Raw genomic sequence first — 16,160 nt, forward strand, 5'->3', positions numbered from 1 at the left:
TTTTTCCACTTTATTAAAGACAAGTGAAAGGCAGATTCCTCTTGCAGCTCCAGATAATTATGATCTTCAGAATCACTTTGAATTAAAACCTATCAGACAGTCCTTTTTCTTTGTGGGGATGATAACAATGCAATGAGCCACCCAGTAAAACACTGAATCTTGCTCCTGGAGAGTGACTTGTGCTCATCTCTGAGGTTGAAGGGCTGGCTCTGCCACACATAGGTGGGTTTGTATTTGGGTATTACGGACCGTGCTTGTCAATCCTGCCAAGCTGAGGCTCATGAACTCCAACCTCTCTCAGCACCGATCCGTGCGGGCAGAGGGCCAAGGACAGCAGGACGGCCACCGCACTTCAGCCCAAGTGCTCGGCTTAAATCAGGCAGCAGTCACCGGGCTAAATCCAGCCTAGCGCTGGAGGACGTGGCTGTCTCCAGCTCCTGGGGGCATTTCGGGTCTCATCTTCCCAGCACTGAGCCGCCAGGCTCGCTCGCAGCTCCAGGCTGACCGAGGCCGAGACAACTGTGGGAGCCGGGGACCCGCGCACCTTCGCTCCGCACGCCCAGCACCCGCTCCCTTCTCCGCCCGCCCCTGACCTCCCAAACATGGCGGCGGGGAAGGGCCGTCTGCCCTCAGCCGCGCTGTCGCAATAGCGCTGCGCTTTACGGTAAAGCCGCAAAGCGGGGGAGGAGGCGGGTTAGCCGGGGGAGCGGAGGCCGCCATGGACCGGAGAAAGAAGCCGTTGGATGTGGCCGCCTCCTCGGTGAGTGAGCGAACGTGGCCACGGCCGCGACGAAGGAAAAGAAGCCCCTCCCCGGGAGGGTCTGTCATTCGGGTGTGAGTGGGCCAGCCGTGCCCTGTTACCGGGGCCTGCGGCTGGGCCGCTCCCATGGAACCACAGGGCAGTCTGGGTTGGAAGGACCTTCCCAGCTCACCCAGTCCAGCCCTTGCCACGAGAAGGGACATCCGCACCCAGACCAGGTTGCACAGAGCCCCGTCCAGCCTGGGGTGTCTCCAGGGATATCAGCACATCGGGGGCTGTTCTGTGACTCCCCCGCTGCAGTGCCCGCTCAAGCCAATACGGATGTGAAGGGTGACGCTGTGCTCTCAGTCTGAGTGTGCCAGGGCAGAGTCCATCTCCATTTCTGCTGTGATGGTAAAACTGGGGTGTGAGAGTGAAATCCCAGTTTACTTCCCGAGTTTTTTAAGGAACAGGAGGCCCGTGTCTTGGCAAAGGGCCAGTGAGGCGCTGCCCGTCTGCACACTCCAGTAGCTCCTTAGAAAGAGGTTGCTGCCAAACACTTCATTTTTCCAAATAAACAGTTAATATAAACTGAGGGTTGTTGTATATGAAACGTTTAACCTTGAAGTTTTAGGTGATCACTTCAAAGCATTCAGAAAAAAAATTTTAAAAGGTGTTAATTTACAACACTACATATCATTGCTACAGGGGCTTGAAAAGCAAATGCTTTAGTGTTTGAGACAAATGTTAATACCAAAGTCATCCACTTTCCTGATTTAATGTACCTGGGTGAAGTTTGTCTTCCATAGGACTTGCAGTGGCATGATATCCGCAAACAGACTTGTTTTTTAAACGTAATTTCAAGACAACATCCCAGCTGCTGCTGTTGTTTCCTAATAAAAGATGAGATGGGTGTTGGTCAGAGATGGCAATGCTGCTTATATAGTTATTAAAAAACAATCTGAAACTAGATAAACAGTATGCAAAACCATGGTAAAGTATATGTATTTTATGAAAGCAAACTTTTATCAGTTATGTTCTGAGACAGGATTTTAATCATTATCTAATGGTTAGAAGTTTCCTTTTCAAATTCAGTAGTGTTATTTCATTAGTCCCTCTATATTTGCTTGCCATCAGGGGGCTGGTAAAATCCATATGGAATTATGTCTCTCTTATTCCCATTATGATTCAAAGGATCAAAGATAGATAAATAGATAGATTTAAATCCTTAATAATTATTTGTATTCTGTGTTTTTTGTATATTGTTTGCTGTAAACTTAAGAGTGAACTTTGTGGTTGGATCAGTGCTTCCAAGTTCCACATAAAAATGCAATGAAATGCTCATATAACTGAAAATCCAGACTGTTCTACTAGAAATAGAGTTATTACTTTATTACAGTAACCGATGAATATCTGTGTGACATGTCTTGGTTATTTATTTGCTTATTTTGCTTCTGATGTAGTTGGTAGATCTCAAAGCAGAACTCTTCCGAAAGCAAGAAGAATTCAAGAAAGAAAAGCTGTTGAAAGATGCTGGCATCTTTGCAAAGCCCAAAACTTCTAATAAGGTAGAACTATTTTTCCATTAATGTTTTTGTCATTCTTTATCCTTAAAGTAAGAAAGTTCCTATTCAGACCTAAGTAAATAAATATTCAGAGCTGTGTTGCTATTCAAATGTGAAATCTTCATTATGAGAATGTTCTTTAAATTTAATTTCCAGGTGGGATTCTTGTGCACAGCATAAAACTTATCTTTCTGCCCATCTAAATTGCTGCTTAATCTCTGTTTCCCAGGAAGCAACAGCTTTTGTAATGATAGGAAAAGATGTTTCTTGTTTTTCTCTGAGATTTCGTGTGCTTCTCTGAAGGATGGAGGATGAGATGCTCTTCTTGATAAATGCTCTGCTATCTGTTCCTCTGTATTGTGGTGTATAATAATGAATATATAATTATTTCTCATGTTTTACTCTTTACTGTGCATTAGTTTTTAGTCATTCTGTAGCTTTCTCATAGTAGAATACAGTATTGCTGCCATATTTGAAGAACAGGCAGCATTTACAGTGTTATGCTGTGAACAGGCAAACTGACTCTAAGAGAAACAGTTCATGGCTTTGTTATTACTTCAGTAATCGGCAAGATTGTTCTTTCATCTTCTTTTTGATCTTGACATCTTTGCCAGAACATACGTTATCTGATTTCTGAGTGATTTTTTTGCTTCTCAGCCTGTCCTTAATTATTATATCATTCTGCAATCTGTGTAATTTTAGGGCACACCTGCTGCATCCTACAGCACAATAGGTATAGTCTCAAGTCAAACATGTTTAAGGTGTTATTTGCGAAGGTTTTCATTATTGATTTGCAAAGTTTGCATTATGCAGGTGAAATATTGTTTAATCATTACCATTTCAATATTTCTATTGATTTCTTTATTTGTTGTTATAAAATTATGCTCCACAGAAACCAAGCATCTGGAACAAACAAAACACAGGAGTTGCTAATCGAGCTGAGAAAGATGTTGAGCAGAAGACAGAAGAGGATGATGTATTAGATAAATCAAGGTAACTCTTCGGGTCTGTAAGCAAGGACTGCTTTGTAGACCTTGTATTTCCATGTTTAGAAAAGCAGGTAAAGCAAGGTATGGATGTTTTGGACCAGCAGTTCTCATTAGACCAAACTGTAAGACCAGCAACAATTCCGTGGTCTTTACCAGTGACATACAAACTGCATCCCCGCAGCCTCGCACTCGAGGAATGCCCGTCCTCACCTTATCATAGTTGTTGAAGTATGTCAGGTTGCTGCTTTCTGAAAGTCATCTCTAGAATTAAAAGCCAGCGATACATTAGAATTCTATGGCAAAGTGTTTCTTGGACTTGACAGAAAACGGCTCATTTTTCTGCAAGATTTGACTCATCTTCTAAGTGGGTTAGTTGTACAATAAGACATGTTGAAAATGCAATTTATAAGTCTTTTTCTATTTTTCTATAAGCAGTTTCTAGTTCTTCAAAATTGTCTTCTACCATTCCAGAAATCAGTTAAGGTTTTCAGATTTTCTCTTCATTTTCTAAGAAGAAGTGTAACTCCATGTTATATCTTTCTTTTTTTTTTTTCCCTGTGAAACAGTATTTCAGTATCTCATACTTGCAAATAACGGCCTAGTTCCCAGTATTTATCTGACAGACTGTAGTAGTTAGATTGAGCTGGAATACTTGTAACATCATCTTCCTGCCTACTTCACAAATTACACTTAAGATTAATTCTGTGACTACACTAAAATTATTTTCAGGATCAACTCTGAAACTGGGTATTCTCTGTATCTTCAGAAAAGTCAGTTAAGGTTCAAAACAAAAAACAGGCATAAGTCAGCTTCTAGTAAACATTTCAAGCACCTTTGGTACTTTCCTGTTCCATTTATTTAAGGCTAAATTGGTCATTTTGAACTGTGTTTGGAGTTGGTGGGATTGCAATGTTGGGGTTTTTTATTTTTCAGGAAGAAGCTGGAAGAGAAAGCAAAGCTGTATGAGAAAATGACAAAAGGCGACTTCCCAGGTGAACAAAACTGGTCTAAAATGACTTTTTGATATATATATGTATGCATATAAATACATATATGTAATTTGTTTGTAAAGTTCACGCTACAATTTGGTATTTTTGACTATCAGGTGATTTACAGCAGCTACAGTATGAATTCACTGCTTTTCTTACATTAGAAATTTTGGGCGGGAGTTATTATGCAAAGTGATTTACATAGGTTATTCCTCTTTGAAAGGGAGGCAACATATAGGTACTAGAGAAAATAAAATTACTTTCTGAAGGACAGCCTGTTCTAGTAAAGCACTATGGGCTTGTTCCACTCATTCATTAAGTGGGTGGAATATATTCTGGTCTTTCAATAAAGAATCTTAGAGAAACAAAATCAATTTATTCTCCATTATGCAGTCTTTGGATTGCGTTGCTGATATTCTGTCCTGCATTCTAATTCTTGGACCTTTATGAAGAGGAGAACGAGGGGAGTCTGGCTGGTCCATATGTGAATGCCAGTCATGCAGCTGATAGGGTCAGAGAATTCTAATCTGTCCCTTTCTTCTCGCATTCAGTCTCTTGCAAGAAGTAATTATTAAATCTTCTTGCAATTCATCTCTATTTTCTTTACCATATGTTTTCTTTGTCCATATGACTTCACCACTTTACTGGTTTAGAAAGTACACTAGTGATTGCTTAACTACTGCCAACACACCGAATGTCAAGCATCAGAAAAGTATTTGAACTGTTCCATAGCAAACCCTATACTTCTGAAATAGTTAATGAGCAGAGAATATTTTAGTGCAAAGATTACCACCTTTTCTGTATTGTACACAGACGATTGCTTTAAAATACCCTCAAACTTCTATGCAGAAATAGAGCTTATCACTGTGGAGTTTGTTGGGTACTGGATGAGATTTAAGTATTCCCCAATAGTGTGGCCAAGGGCATCGCTGGCAGCTGAAAAGCCAATTGTGGCTATTTTGTATGGATTTTGTGCTCAGTTCTGTTCTTTTCATGGCTGTTCTCTAAGAATCGATTTTCTGCCTTAGATGAAGAAACTGAGGATTTGTATCTAGTGGATTTCACTCAGAAGATCATAGACAAACAGCACGAAGTACAGGAGCTGTATCAGAGCGAAGCTGCTAGAAAGACTTTAGAAAAAGAGACAGATGATGAGGAAACTCAACCTGAAATAGAAATACCACCGCCCGAGGACCCAGACGAAGAATGGTTGGTACTGCTGGGCGATGGGCTTCAACTGCGTGGTGCTTTCATCAGTGTAAAGTGTCAGAAATTTACACTGACATATTTTACCATTCACATGGTGTTTTTCTGTCATTGCTTACGTCTCACTTCCATGATATGTATTATTATTAATATATTGTCCATCTCAGTGAGGCCATATCCTAATGAGGATATTTGGGTGCTAGCATAATTAATACTAATTATTCAGCAGCCATAGTTAGATCTTGACTATAGAGAATGTAGACTTTTTTCCTACTGATCTTACTTTATTATTTAAAAAAAAAAGATATTGAGCATGTACTGAGCTGTAGATATCTCTAGAAATTATGTAAAAGACCTAACTTATTAAAAGCACAGGTCTTTAAAAGTTTGAGGTTTGGCAACTAGCTTGCCAGTCATGCTTTTTCAGATGTAATATTCATTCTTTAGAATGGAATAATTGAGGCAGCTGAATGCTGAGGAACTTTATAGCATTACAGGACAATATTATAGCTCTTACCGGCTTTTTGACAACTGTAAATTAAGTATTCAGTACTACAAAGAGTTGAATAAGAAGCACAATATGTGCTTCAAAGGAACATTTTGCTTGCATTTTAGTCAGCCTGTGTTATGCCAGTTGAATGAATGCTATCAGCCTATTCTAAATGAGCTTTAGACTGATAATTGAAATATATTGTACCAGTTCATATCCACAAGAAGTCAATGCTGCATCATTATTTTCACCATGGGAAGCAAGCACTAGGCTCAGTTTCATTTTAGTGTGAAAACTGTATGACATTGTAACTTTTGAGCATGTTTTTACTGCATTGGATTGCCAAGGCAAACAGCCGGCACGAAGTGAGATTGAGTAAATGTCTGTGATAAAACTCTGTGTGCCCTGTTCAGAATGTAACCTCTGTTAATTGAAAGGTAGAATAAACTGTCACACACGGAGAGACTGAGAGGGGATGAATGGAAAGTGTCACTGCTTCTGTCTTCTGGTTAAGAGTTCTCTGAATCTGCAATTATAAGTTCTGCATCAAATTCCCTTTGCTTTCATTACAGGGTTGATTATGTTGATTTCTTGGGCCGATCTAGACGCTGTATGAAGAAGGATTTGCCAAGTCTGCTTAAAATGGATCAGGAACTTCAAGGGAAAAGGTGTAGTTTCTCTAATGGAAGTGTATGCTCCGTGCAGTATGTACAATATATATTTTTAATGAGAAGGAAGAGAGGTTTTGCTTTGTTACCCCATTCTCAATCCGGAATTTTTGATGCTACTTCTTTCTATAGATTTACTTTAGACAGACTTCTGCTGGTTACAATGTTTTGTCTTAAAAAATAGAGTAGCTACAGAGAAATTGTGCATTACTGTGATTTTATCAAATCTTTCTATTATAAATTCCTGTGGTATTCTGAGGCTTCTATTTTGTTTCACCTTGGCAGCTGGCAATTTGAAATGAGAGACTGTTGTATTAGTTTTAAATTGCAACAAAATGGAGACCATGGATATCAAATAAAAGCCCCAATGAAATTTCTAATAAACTACTATGGGATGCTTTTTGATGTAGATGTTGACTAAATCTAAAACATCACTTAAGGAGCATAGTTTGCACAGAGAAGTTCTAATAAATTGGCATAGCAGTCTCTCACATACTTGATGCATCTTTTAAAACTGTGGTCCTTGTATGAAAATTGTATTCTATTGAACCTTCCAGAAAATCCCAGAGAAGTGATTCCTGGTTCTGCTTAACCTGGGAAGTAATAATAGTCCTTTAGCCATTCCAAATTCATCATGATACTCAAAGTGAATTTGTTAGATCTCCATTTGTTTGGTTTTGCTTTTCTGATAAACAGCTGTTTAAGAGCTCTTCTGTTAAAATTATTATGGCAGCACTCAGAATTGTTTCCAGAAAATAATAAAAAGGCACCTCAGCTGAGCCCTTACTGTTACTGAATTGAAAATTCATTCACATTAACAACTCATTACCGTATTCTCTATATTTTAAACATAAAGTGGACACAAGTGCTTTGAAATTGCAGTCTCTGCATTGATTCAGATGATAGTTGGTCAGCAAAACCAGCTATCGCTAGACGATAAAAGAAAAATATCCTGCTGCTTCTCTTGGGAAAACAAAAATATTTCCCATATTGGGTATTAATACTTGGCATGGACTTCTAGGGTAAATTAATGGCTAGTTTTTTGCTATTTCAAATACTTTTCATTTTCTTATGTTAGATCTGAAATGTTTCTATATGTGATTGCTAGAATCCCAACAGATGCCAACGAAAGTGATTATCTCCCATTCTGTGATTTGATAATGATTTCATAAAGCCTGTGAGAAAGAATATGACATTGTTTAAGTCTTTTAACAGCGTGTTCTATTAGTACATTGTTTCAGAGGTAATTCTGTATTTCTGTCTTCACCGTGTACAATAGTTGTCAATGCTGCATCACTAAATGGTGCCTGCAATGATCTATGTTATGTAAAAACTGCAATAGCGGGTTAGGCCCAGTCATACTTTCGCTGTTCAGTACCATAAAACTAGTAAGTTCTGCTCTGTAATCCCTAACTTTGTTTTTCCTTTTTTTTTTTTTTTTAATTAGGCAAGGCCCTGATGGGACTACTCTGTTATCTGAAGACATGAGAAGAGAACTTCAGAGACAGCAGTGGGAAAAAGAAGAAGAAGAAGCCCTCAGAAAACCCATAGGGCCCATACATTATGAGGACATTCGAGAAAATGGTATGCTTCCATCCTTTATATCACTTCTCTTGATATCACCAAGGAGATTAGTTTTAGAGGAAGCAAAGGAAAATTACTTCTTGTACCTACATGGCAAAGTGTAGCTGCATGTTAAGTCACATGTGTAGTAACCATTCAAATTACCAGTATATAAATTAGATTTATTTTTTCTCAAATTGTATTGTATTCAAATGTATCTTTCTAATTTCATTATCCCCCTCCTGTGTTCTTCAGGAATCTACATACATCATCTAAAACAAGCCCTTTTTAGCCATCTGAAACTAATGCGTCGTGCGTTGTTGGGAGTAATTCAGTGTGTGAAAGCAGGGTGTATGGTCCTTGTAGTTACTGCAATTTTAAACTGAGTGTAACTTTTTCTTTTCAGAGGCCAGACAGCTTGGTGTTGGTTACTTTGCCTTTTCTCGTGACAAAGAACTTAGGAATAAACAACGGGCAACACTGGATATGCTAAGAGAGCAGGTAAGGGTTTAAAGAGTAAACATCCTAGTTTCAGTGGTCACTATCTTCAGTTGGTTGTATCAGTCTTATACTAGGGGATGCCTGTGGCTGACTCTGAAAATAATTCGGCCTCTTTCTCTGTATTGAAACATAGTACTTTATATGGATTGCTTTTAGTTGTTTAGTGAAGGAACATTATTATAATAATGAAGGAAGATTAATTCATGTTTTCCTTTGCTGTTAAGACACTTGATCAGAGAACTAAACGTGAACAGTTGAAAGAAAAAAGGAAGGCAGCTCTAGATGCAAGGCTGTCTAAACTTCGAGCACGGAAGATTAAGAAGTTAAGGGAAGCTGGATTAGAAGAAGAGGCAGAAAAACTGGAGAATGCAGGTATGATCTGCTTCCTTTTTAAGTTAAGTGCTTGCTATTTCATCTTGTACTTGATTGATGGACACATATACTCTAATTGATTTAGGGTTGGACATTCAATATATTGGTATTGTGTATCCTATATATACAATTAGTATGACTGTTAAGATAGTGAGAGTTCATATAATTGTGTATAGATGTAAAATCATGGCAGAAGTAGCTTAATAATGCAGGTAGAAATGTGGTATGTAGATCATAGGCTTTTTTTGATTCACACCTGAGAGAAGGAATTATGTGCATTAATTATGCAGGTTGAGGTTAGAGCAGCTGAAATTTTACTGGTTTTTTGGTTTTTAAGATGAGGTAGAATAAGAGGTAATAACAAGTTAATTTTGATATCATATAACATAGACACATACAGTTTCAGTGCAGTCTGAAAATTGGACATCCAGCTGACTTTAGGATTTAGGATGATGAATTTGAGTTCTTATCCCATCTCTACACTGTCTCCCGTATGACACGGCCTGTCACTGGTATTGTGTCCCCCTATAAAATGTGGCTATTATTTCATTATGGCAGAATTCTATGCAAGCGATTAACTGTGAAGAGTTTTGGAAACAACAGTAATGTGCCACTGCTGTTACTGTTGTTCAGAATGCAAATTGTTTTCTCCAGTTAATGAAATGGAGATAACACGCTAATGTTCTTATTTTTACTTGATTTTCTAATTTCAGTATAACAGTCAACACATTCCTTTTTGGTTTATTAGGCAATAGATTTTCAGCAGCCTTTCTGATACAACTACAAAGATAATGAAGTGTCTCTTGGCAGATAAGTTTCCTGATTATTATCTGGGTTACCCATTATCTTTTCTGAACTAATATGCAATAATTAAAAAAAAATCACCTACCAACTCAGATGTATCTCATTATTAGAATGAAATTAGATAACTAGTATGAGCTCTATAAATGCAAATAATTCTTGGTTCCTATTCCTCCTATGAAGTTCATATAGATTTTATCCCATTACTAACAAAAACTACTCTCTCTTTCTGTAACATAGAGCTGAAAGGTGTTACTGAGGAACCAGAAGCTCCGAAAGTTACTGCAGCAAGTAGAAAGGTTGAGGTTGTTATCCAGGAGAGAAGAGATACAAAGCCTGGCGTGCCTTATGTCCGAGAGTGGGATAAAGGCAAAGGTAAGCAAATGTAGATTCAGAAACATTTATTGGAAGTGTGTGCACAATGCTACTTTCATTTCTATTTTGTGACAAAGTACAGTACAACTGAGAAGCAATGAAATACTCTCTCCCTTTGTACTAATGACTATCTAGTGTGCAGTGCAGTGATTGGCAAGGTTTGCTTTAGTGCCAGTAGCTGCTATAATGTCCCCATAATTTTTTCTTCTATATGAGTTATTCCATTTCTGGATGATCTGGAGAGGTTGACAGAATGACAAATTTCATAGTTCATAAGACTTACTGTCTTTCTTGACGTGTTTCTGTAGTTTGTGCTACATGATGGCAGGAAGAAGTTACTGGTTTTTGCCACAAGAGATCATCTCATCATCTTCATCTTTTAATAACTAAGCTCTTAATGCTTTGCTTGGTTTGTATTTTGATTCACCCCTAACTAATTGTTTTTCATAACCAATGACCACATTGTTAAAGGATCTTAAAGTGACTAGGATGAGTCATATAGAGGATAGTGGTTATCGTTAGTGCTCACTGCTTTCATTTCTGCTCTGTAAGGAAAGTGGACTGTCAGCTTAGCTAGCAATCTCGTCCTAGATGGAAAAGGAACTTCAAGTGGCTTCTTACAGCTGCATCTTCTCTGCTTGCTAATTTGTTTTCCCTCCTTTCTGACTGATCTTTAGACCTTGAATTCTATATTCAATCTACCTTTTTCCCTGTTTCTAACAGAACTGATGTTTGGACAATGGTCAAAGAAACAGGAAGAACTCAGAGATGAACGAGATCCAGAATTTGCGCCACCTTCTGATTACTTTCTGGGACAAAAGAAAGATGATAATTACAGAAGTCGGAATTCAAGCAGTCCTGAAAATTCCTCTGAAAAACTGGAAACAGAGCCAACACAAAACCAACAGACACCATCAGCGCAGGTCAACGGCAGCAGCACTGAAAATGTGCCGCCATCAGCGCAGGCTTACAACAGCAATGTTCAAAATGAGCCGGTGTCAACCGGGGCCCGTGGCAGTGACACTCAAGTCCCATCATCAGAGGAGGATGACAGCAGCGAGGATGATGATACGATGCCATCAGCACAGGCTTACGGCTATGGTGTTCAAGGTGTGCCGCTGTCGATGCAGGCGTATGGCTATGGCGCTCGAGGTGCACTGTCATCTGTGCAGCCTTATGGCTATGGCACTCATGAAATGCCATTTCCAATGCAGGCTTACGGCTACGGTGCTCAAGGCGTGATGCCACCAATGCATGCTTATGGCTACAGCACTCATGATATGGCATATCCAATGCAGGGCTATGGCTACGGCACCCAAGATGTGCCTCCAGCTATGCAGGCATGTGGCTGCAGCACCCAAGATGTCCCACCAGGGATGGAGAGCTGCAGCTGCAGCACCCAGGATGTCCCACCAGGGACAGAGGGCTGCAACTGTGGCGCCCAAGACATGCCGCCAGGGATGCAGGCCTGCAGCTGCAGCACCCAAGATGCGCCACCGTCAGCGCAGTCCTGCGGTTGCAGCACTCAAGATGTGCCACCAGGGATGCAGGCCCGCGGCTGCAGCGCTCAAGATGCGGCGCCTTCAGCGCAGACCGATAGCAGCGACACTCAAAATCAGGAACCACTTTACCAAAGTTTAGATGATATGCTGTCTTACTACAGACAAGTGACTTGAACTGAGCAAAACGACAAAGCAAGAATTGTGATTTAAATAGTTAAATGGAATTATCTTCTCGGCCAGAATATTTTTTTCCCACATCTGGGAAAAATAAATTCCTGTAAGTAGATAAATCTCCTGGAGAGCTAAGCTATTTGACATCATGGCTGTACTTTTGCCCTGTTCTTTTTTTTCCCCCTCTTTAGTAAAATTATGTGACTTTTTTTTTCCCATTACTTACTTGAGTATGTATTTCATTTTAACACTTTGCCAGTTACACCTGAACTCTGGAGTATGTTAATGGCTTTCTTTCAAAGGAGGAACTCTAGCCTGTTGCTCTCCAGCTAACTTCTGGTTTGGAGTTACTACAAGTTCAGTGATATCTGTACAAACAGTATTGAAATGGCAGACCCTCTGCTCCTAAATACAGAAAGATTTTAGGAAATTTGTTACCTACCTAATCTCCTGCCTTTGGGAGGTGCAGAATATTATCTAGTGAACAGTGGTGGAGAGTAGCTCACATGGTCATAACGGCTTCTGCATTCCTGACGTCAGTATATGGCTCGTAATTCTGTGAAGCAAATGAGAGCGGAGAGAGGCATTGCAGAAATCAATAACGATAGTTAGACTAAGAATAAACACTTCACTGAAGTAGAAGTCTTGACACCTGAAATTACTGGCTGGAATATGCCTAATACTGTGCTGATGGAAGTGACTTAGCTGTCATGTGTAAGCTGTTTAATTAGGGCAGCCTGGTTGTTACAGCACAGGAAATAAAGGACCTCATTCAAATTCCTACCATCAGTCTGGGAAAGCTTTGTTCAAATGATGTAACTTTTGTGCACTTGAGCAAATGGTAAGTTTGGACTGAAAACAGCTTAGCTTTATGTTGGAATAAACATCTAAGATTTCAGTTGTAATGAGCAATTTCATTTTGTGAGGCATGATAGAATTGGTTTCCAGCGTAGAAAAACTGCTTTTTAAAGCAGGTAATGCACTTAGAAGTATTTTATGAAATCTGTTGGAAAAACAATCCCTTTTGACCAGAAATTCTTTAACTAATCCATGTTTAAATTTCATAGCAAGAAAGAATTTAGTACTGTAGTTTCTTAATTCTGACAAAGGTCAGACTGAATGAGTGGTTCTGCTGTTTGAAGGAAATCGAAAAAAACAACCAAACCAACAACAAAAAACCCTGGCATGTGTTTTATATCTTTGGAAGGTCATAACTTAGAAACCACTATAATGCCGTTGGAAGATGGGGGTCCAAATGCTGCCATTACAGTTTGGATAAAAGGAAATTGGAAGGTGGAGATTGGCAGAGCTGCTAAAGGCTGCAAAGAAATCACTAGTTCATGCCGACCCAGGAGCTCTGTGCTCAAACTGCTGTTGTATCTGTGTTATATTGTGCCTCTCTTTCTAATTGTTTAAGGCAGCTGGGGGAGAAAGGATCAGCTGGAACATAAAAGCATGAGAAACTCCCCCAGCAACTCTCAGTGTTTTAAAGCTTGCTGGGCAGTGCAGCGAAGCATTTTAGGATGTTCTGGGTTGTGTGCTCATGCTTTTTTAGGCATTCTCAGTCTAGAATCATTGTACGTTACAATTATTTATTAATTAAGCCTCAGAATATTTAATAGCGTTGTCCACATTCTGTGGAAAGAAGAAAACTAAAATGCAAAATGTCTTGTGCGAGGTCATAAAGCAAGTCTGTGGCAGAGCAGCGGTTCAAAGGCAGTCCTCCAGCCTGGCTGCCTGAAGCCAGAGAAGTTTCATATTCAAGACCTCACATGAATCAGTATGTGGAAGTTGTTCAGAGTAGGGTATGATTTCCTTGGACCTGAAATAACTCAAAAGAGTAGACAAAGTACTTTAAAACATTAGAGCTTGACTTGAATTCATTATAGCAATCATATCCTTCAACAGTTTTCCCTATAAACAATATTTGCATTTATTCCACTACTATTTTAATCATGGGCATTCATTTCATACTGCCTCCTGGGCTTTGTTTTTTTCTGTGCCCTTCAGACTGGGTAATTTTATGTATATATGTGATTTAGGAGCTATAATGTCTTTGCATTAGTTTAACACTGAGCTGGAGCTGCACTAAGGAATGAAATGCCATTTATAACATAGTATTATGTAAAAACATACAATCAAAGTGTTCCTTTGTTCAGCTCCATTTCCGTAGCCTGTATTAAACACAGGAGGATTCTTGGCCAGGAAGGCAGTTCAATGTCTACATTAAACTAAAGCCTATTGAGAACAGCTCTCCCACAGCAGTGATCTGTCACTTTGCCATTTGGTCTCTTTCTCTCTTGTCTTGATTTTTGGCTGAAATGCCTTTGCATATTCTCTCATGCTGCAGAGCACACATTTCTATTCAATCTGTTTCACTCAGACCACCTCGGGAAAGCTTCACTGTGACTGGCAACCTCATTCATTTAATTTAGCAACTCCCGAGGCAAACAACTGCTTATTGACACACTGCCAAGGTTGTATTTCTGTCACGTTCTGGCCAGATCTAGAAGGTGTTGTCTCACATTCCCTCTTCATCCTCATTTTAAACCACCATAGCATCCAGGGCTACCCCTCTCTCCAAACCCACCGAATTAACACCAAAGCTGATTCACCTAAAGCTTTAAAGAACTTACAGGCATGTTTAGACCAGAATGATATTAGCACACTGTGCTGTCTTGTAGAAGATCCAGCTCCTGCCAAAAAGGGTGCCTGACTGCTGCACAAAGGGCATTGAGAAAAGTATTAACAGAAGCCTTTGCACCATTAGGGCTGATGGGATGCTGTGCCACAAAAATTCAGAGGACTGTGGTCCTTAAAGGATTCCATGATAAAACATGTCCAATGTCTGCCCTGGTACTAGTCTCCAAGCCGTTGTCTGCAGATGCTGGAGAACGCCTCTCATGGTGCCAAGGGCGAACACAACCCACACATGGTAAAGTTCTGGGAGGCTTTTCTTTTTGGGGAGGCCTGGCTTTGGGGTGTTAAGGAACAGGCTGCCTGGGATCACATGCTGAGGCTCTGCAGACAAGCACCTCTCACCACACTGGAGATGTTCTGAGCATCGCTGAGCAGGCAGCCGGTCCTGGGTGGCCCCGGGGCCTCAGGGCTGCCTGGGGAACTGCTGGAGAGTCCAGTGCAGGGCAATGAGGATGATGGAGTGGAGCATCTCCTGTGTGAGGAAAGGCTGAGGGAGCTGGGGCTCTTGAGCTTGGAAGAGACTGAGGAGACCTCATTAATGTTTATCAATATATAAAGGGTGAGTGTCACGAGCATGGAGCCAGGCTCTTCTCGGTGACAACCAGTGATAGGACAAGGGGCAATGGGTGCAAACTGGAACACAGGGGGTTCCACTTAAATTTGAGAAGAAACTTCTTCAGGGTGAGGGTGGCAGAGCCTGGCCCAGGCTGCCCGGGGAGGTTGTGGAGTCTCCTTCTCTGCAGACATTCAAACCCGCCTGGACACCTTCCTGTAGAACCTCATCTGGGTGTTCCTGCTCCATGGGGGGATTGCACTGGATGAGCTTTCCAGGTCCCTTCCAACCCCTGACATTCCGGGATTCTGTGAACCGAAGGGTGGCCGCGCTCTGAGGGGACCGCCCGGGCTCGCGCTTCGCCCTCAGGCGGGGGGCTCGCGCTTCGCCCTCAGGCGGGGGGCTCGCGCTTCGCCCTCAGGCGGGGGGCTCGCGCTTCGCCCTCAGGCGGGGGGCTCGCGCTTCGCCCTCAGGCGGGGGGCTCGCGCTTCGCCCTCAGGCGGGGGGCTCGCGCTTCGCCCTCAGGCGGGGGGCTCGCGCGGCACCCGGCGCATCCTCCCACAACAGCAGACCGCACGCGCAGTGCGGCGGTTCCGCGAGCTCCGGAGGAGACATCCGCTCCCGAGGCGGGGAGGGGCCGGCGGGACGCGGTGCGCATGCGCAAACGCACAACGGCGATAATGGACAGGGCGAGGCCCGCGGTGTGCGCGGCTGTTGGTGCGCATGCGCCAGCGTCATTCTTCGCAGCCTCCGAGGGGCGCATGCGCACGACTGCGGTACCGGCCAGCAAGACCGCCTGCAGCGCCGCAGCGTGACCGCGGGGGGGCGCCAGAGCCCGCGCGCCGCTCCCGCCCCGGAACCGCCGCCGAGGGGCCGGGCAGGGCCTGTCCCCTCCGGTCCTCCGCCAGGTGCCCAGGGCCGCTCCTGCCCTGCTGAAACGTGCTTCGAGAGGACGAGGAACGCTGCGCCCCCTCAA

General features: G+C 41.8%; 1 protein-coding gene across 1 annotated transcript; it reads left to right on the forward strand.

The window, feature by feature from the left end:
* The first annotated feature begins 671 nt into the window (after nt 1-671).
* CCDC174 (coiled-coil domain containing 174) lies at nt 672-12,829 on the forward strand. The gene is made up of 11 exons (XM_065846012.2): nt 672-760; nt 2,203-2,307; nt 3,197-3,297; nt 4,227-4,285; nt 5,311-5,491; nt 6,551-6,646; nt 8,094-8,230; nt 8,616-8,710; nt 8,935-9,082; nt 10,124-10,258; nt 10,982-12,829. Exons 1-11 carry the CDS (start codon nt 719-721, stop codon nt 11,932-11,934), a joined length of 2,052 nt encoding a protein of 683 aa, XP_065702084.1. The 5' UTR covers nt 672-718; the 3' UTR covers nt 11,935-12,829.
* The last annotated feature ends 3,331 nt before the right edge of the window (nt 12,830-16,160 follow it).

Source organism: Patagioenas fasciata, chromosome 10 (genome assembly GCF_037038585.1).
Source record: "Patagioenas fasciata isolate bPatFas1 chromosome 10, bPatFas1.hap1, whole genome shotgun sequence".
NCBI lineage: Eukaryota > Metazoa > Chordata > Aves > Columbiformes > Columbidae > Patagioenas > Patagioenas fasciata.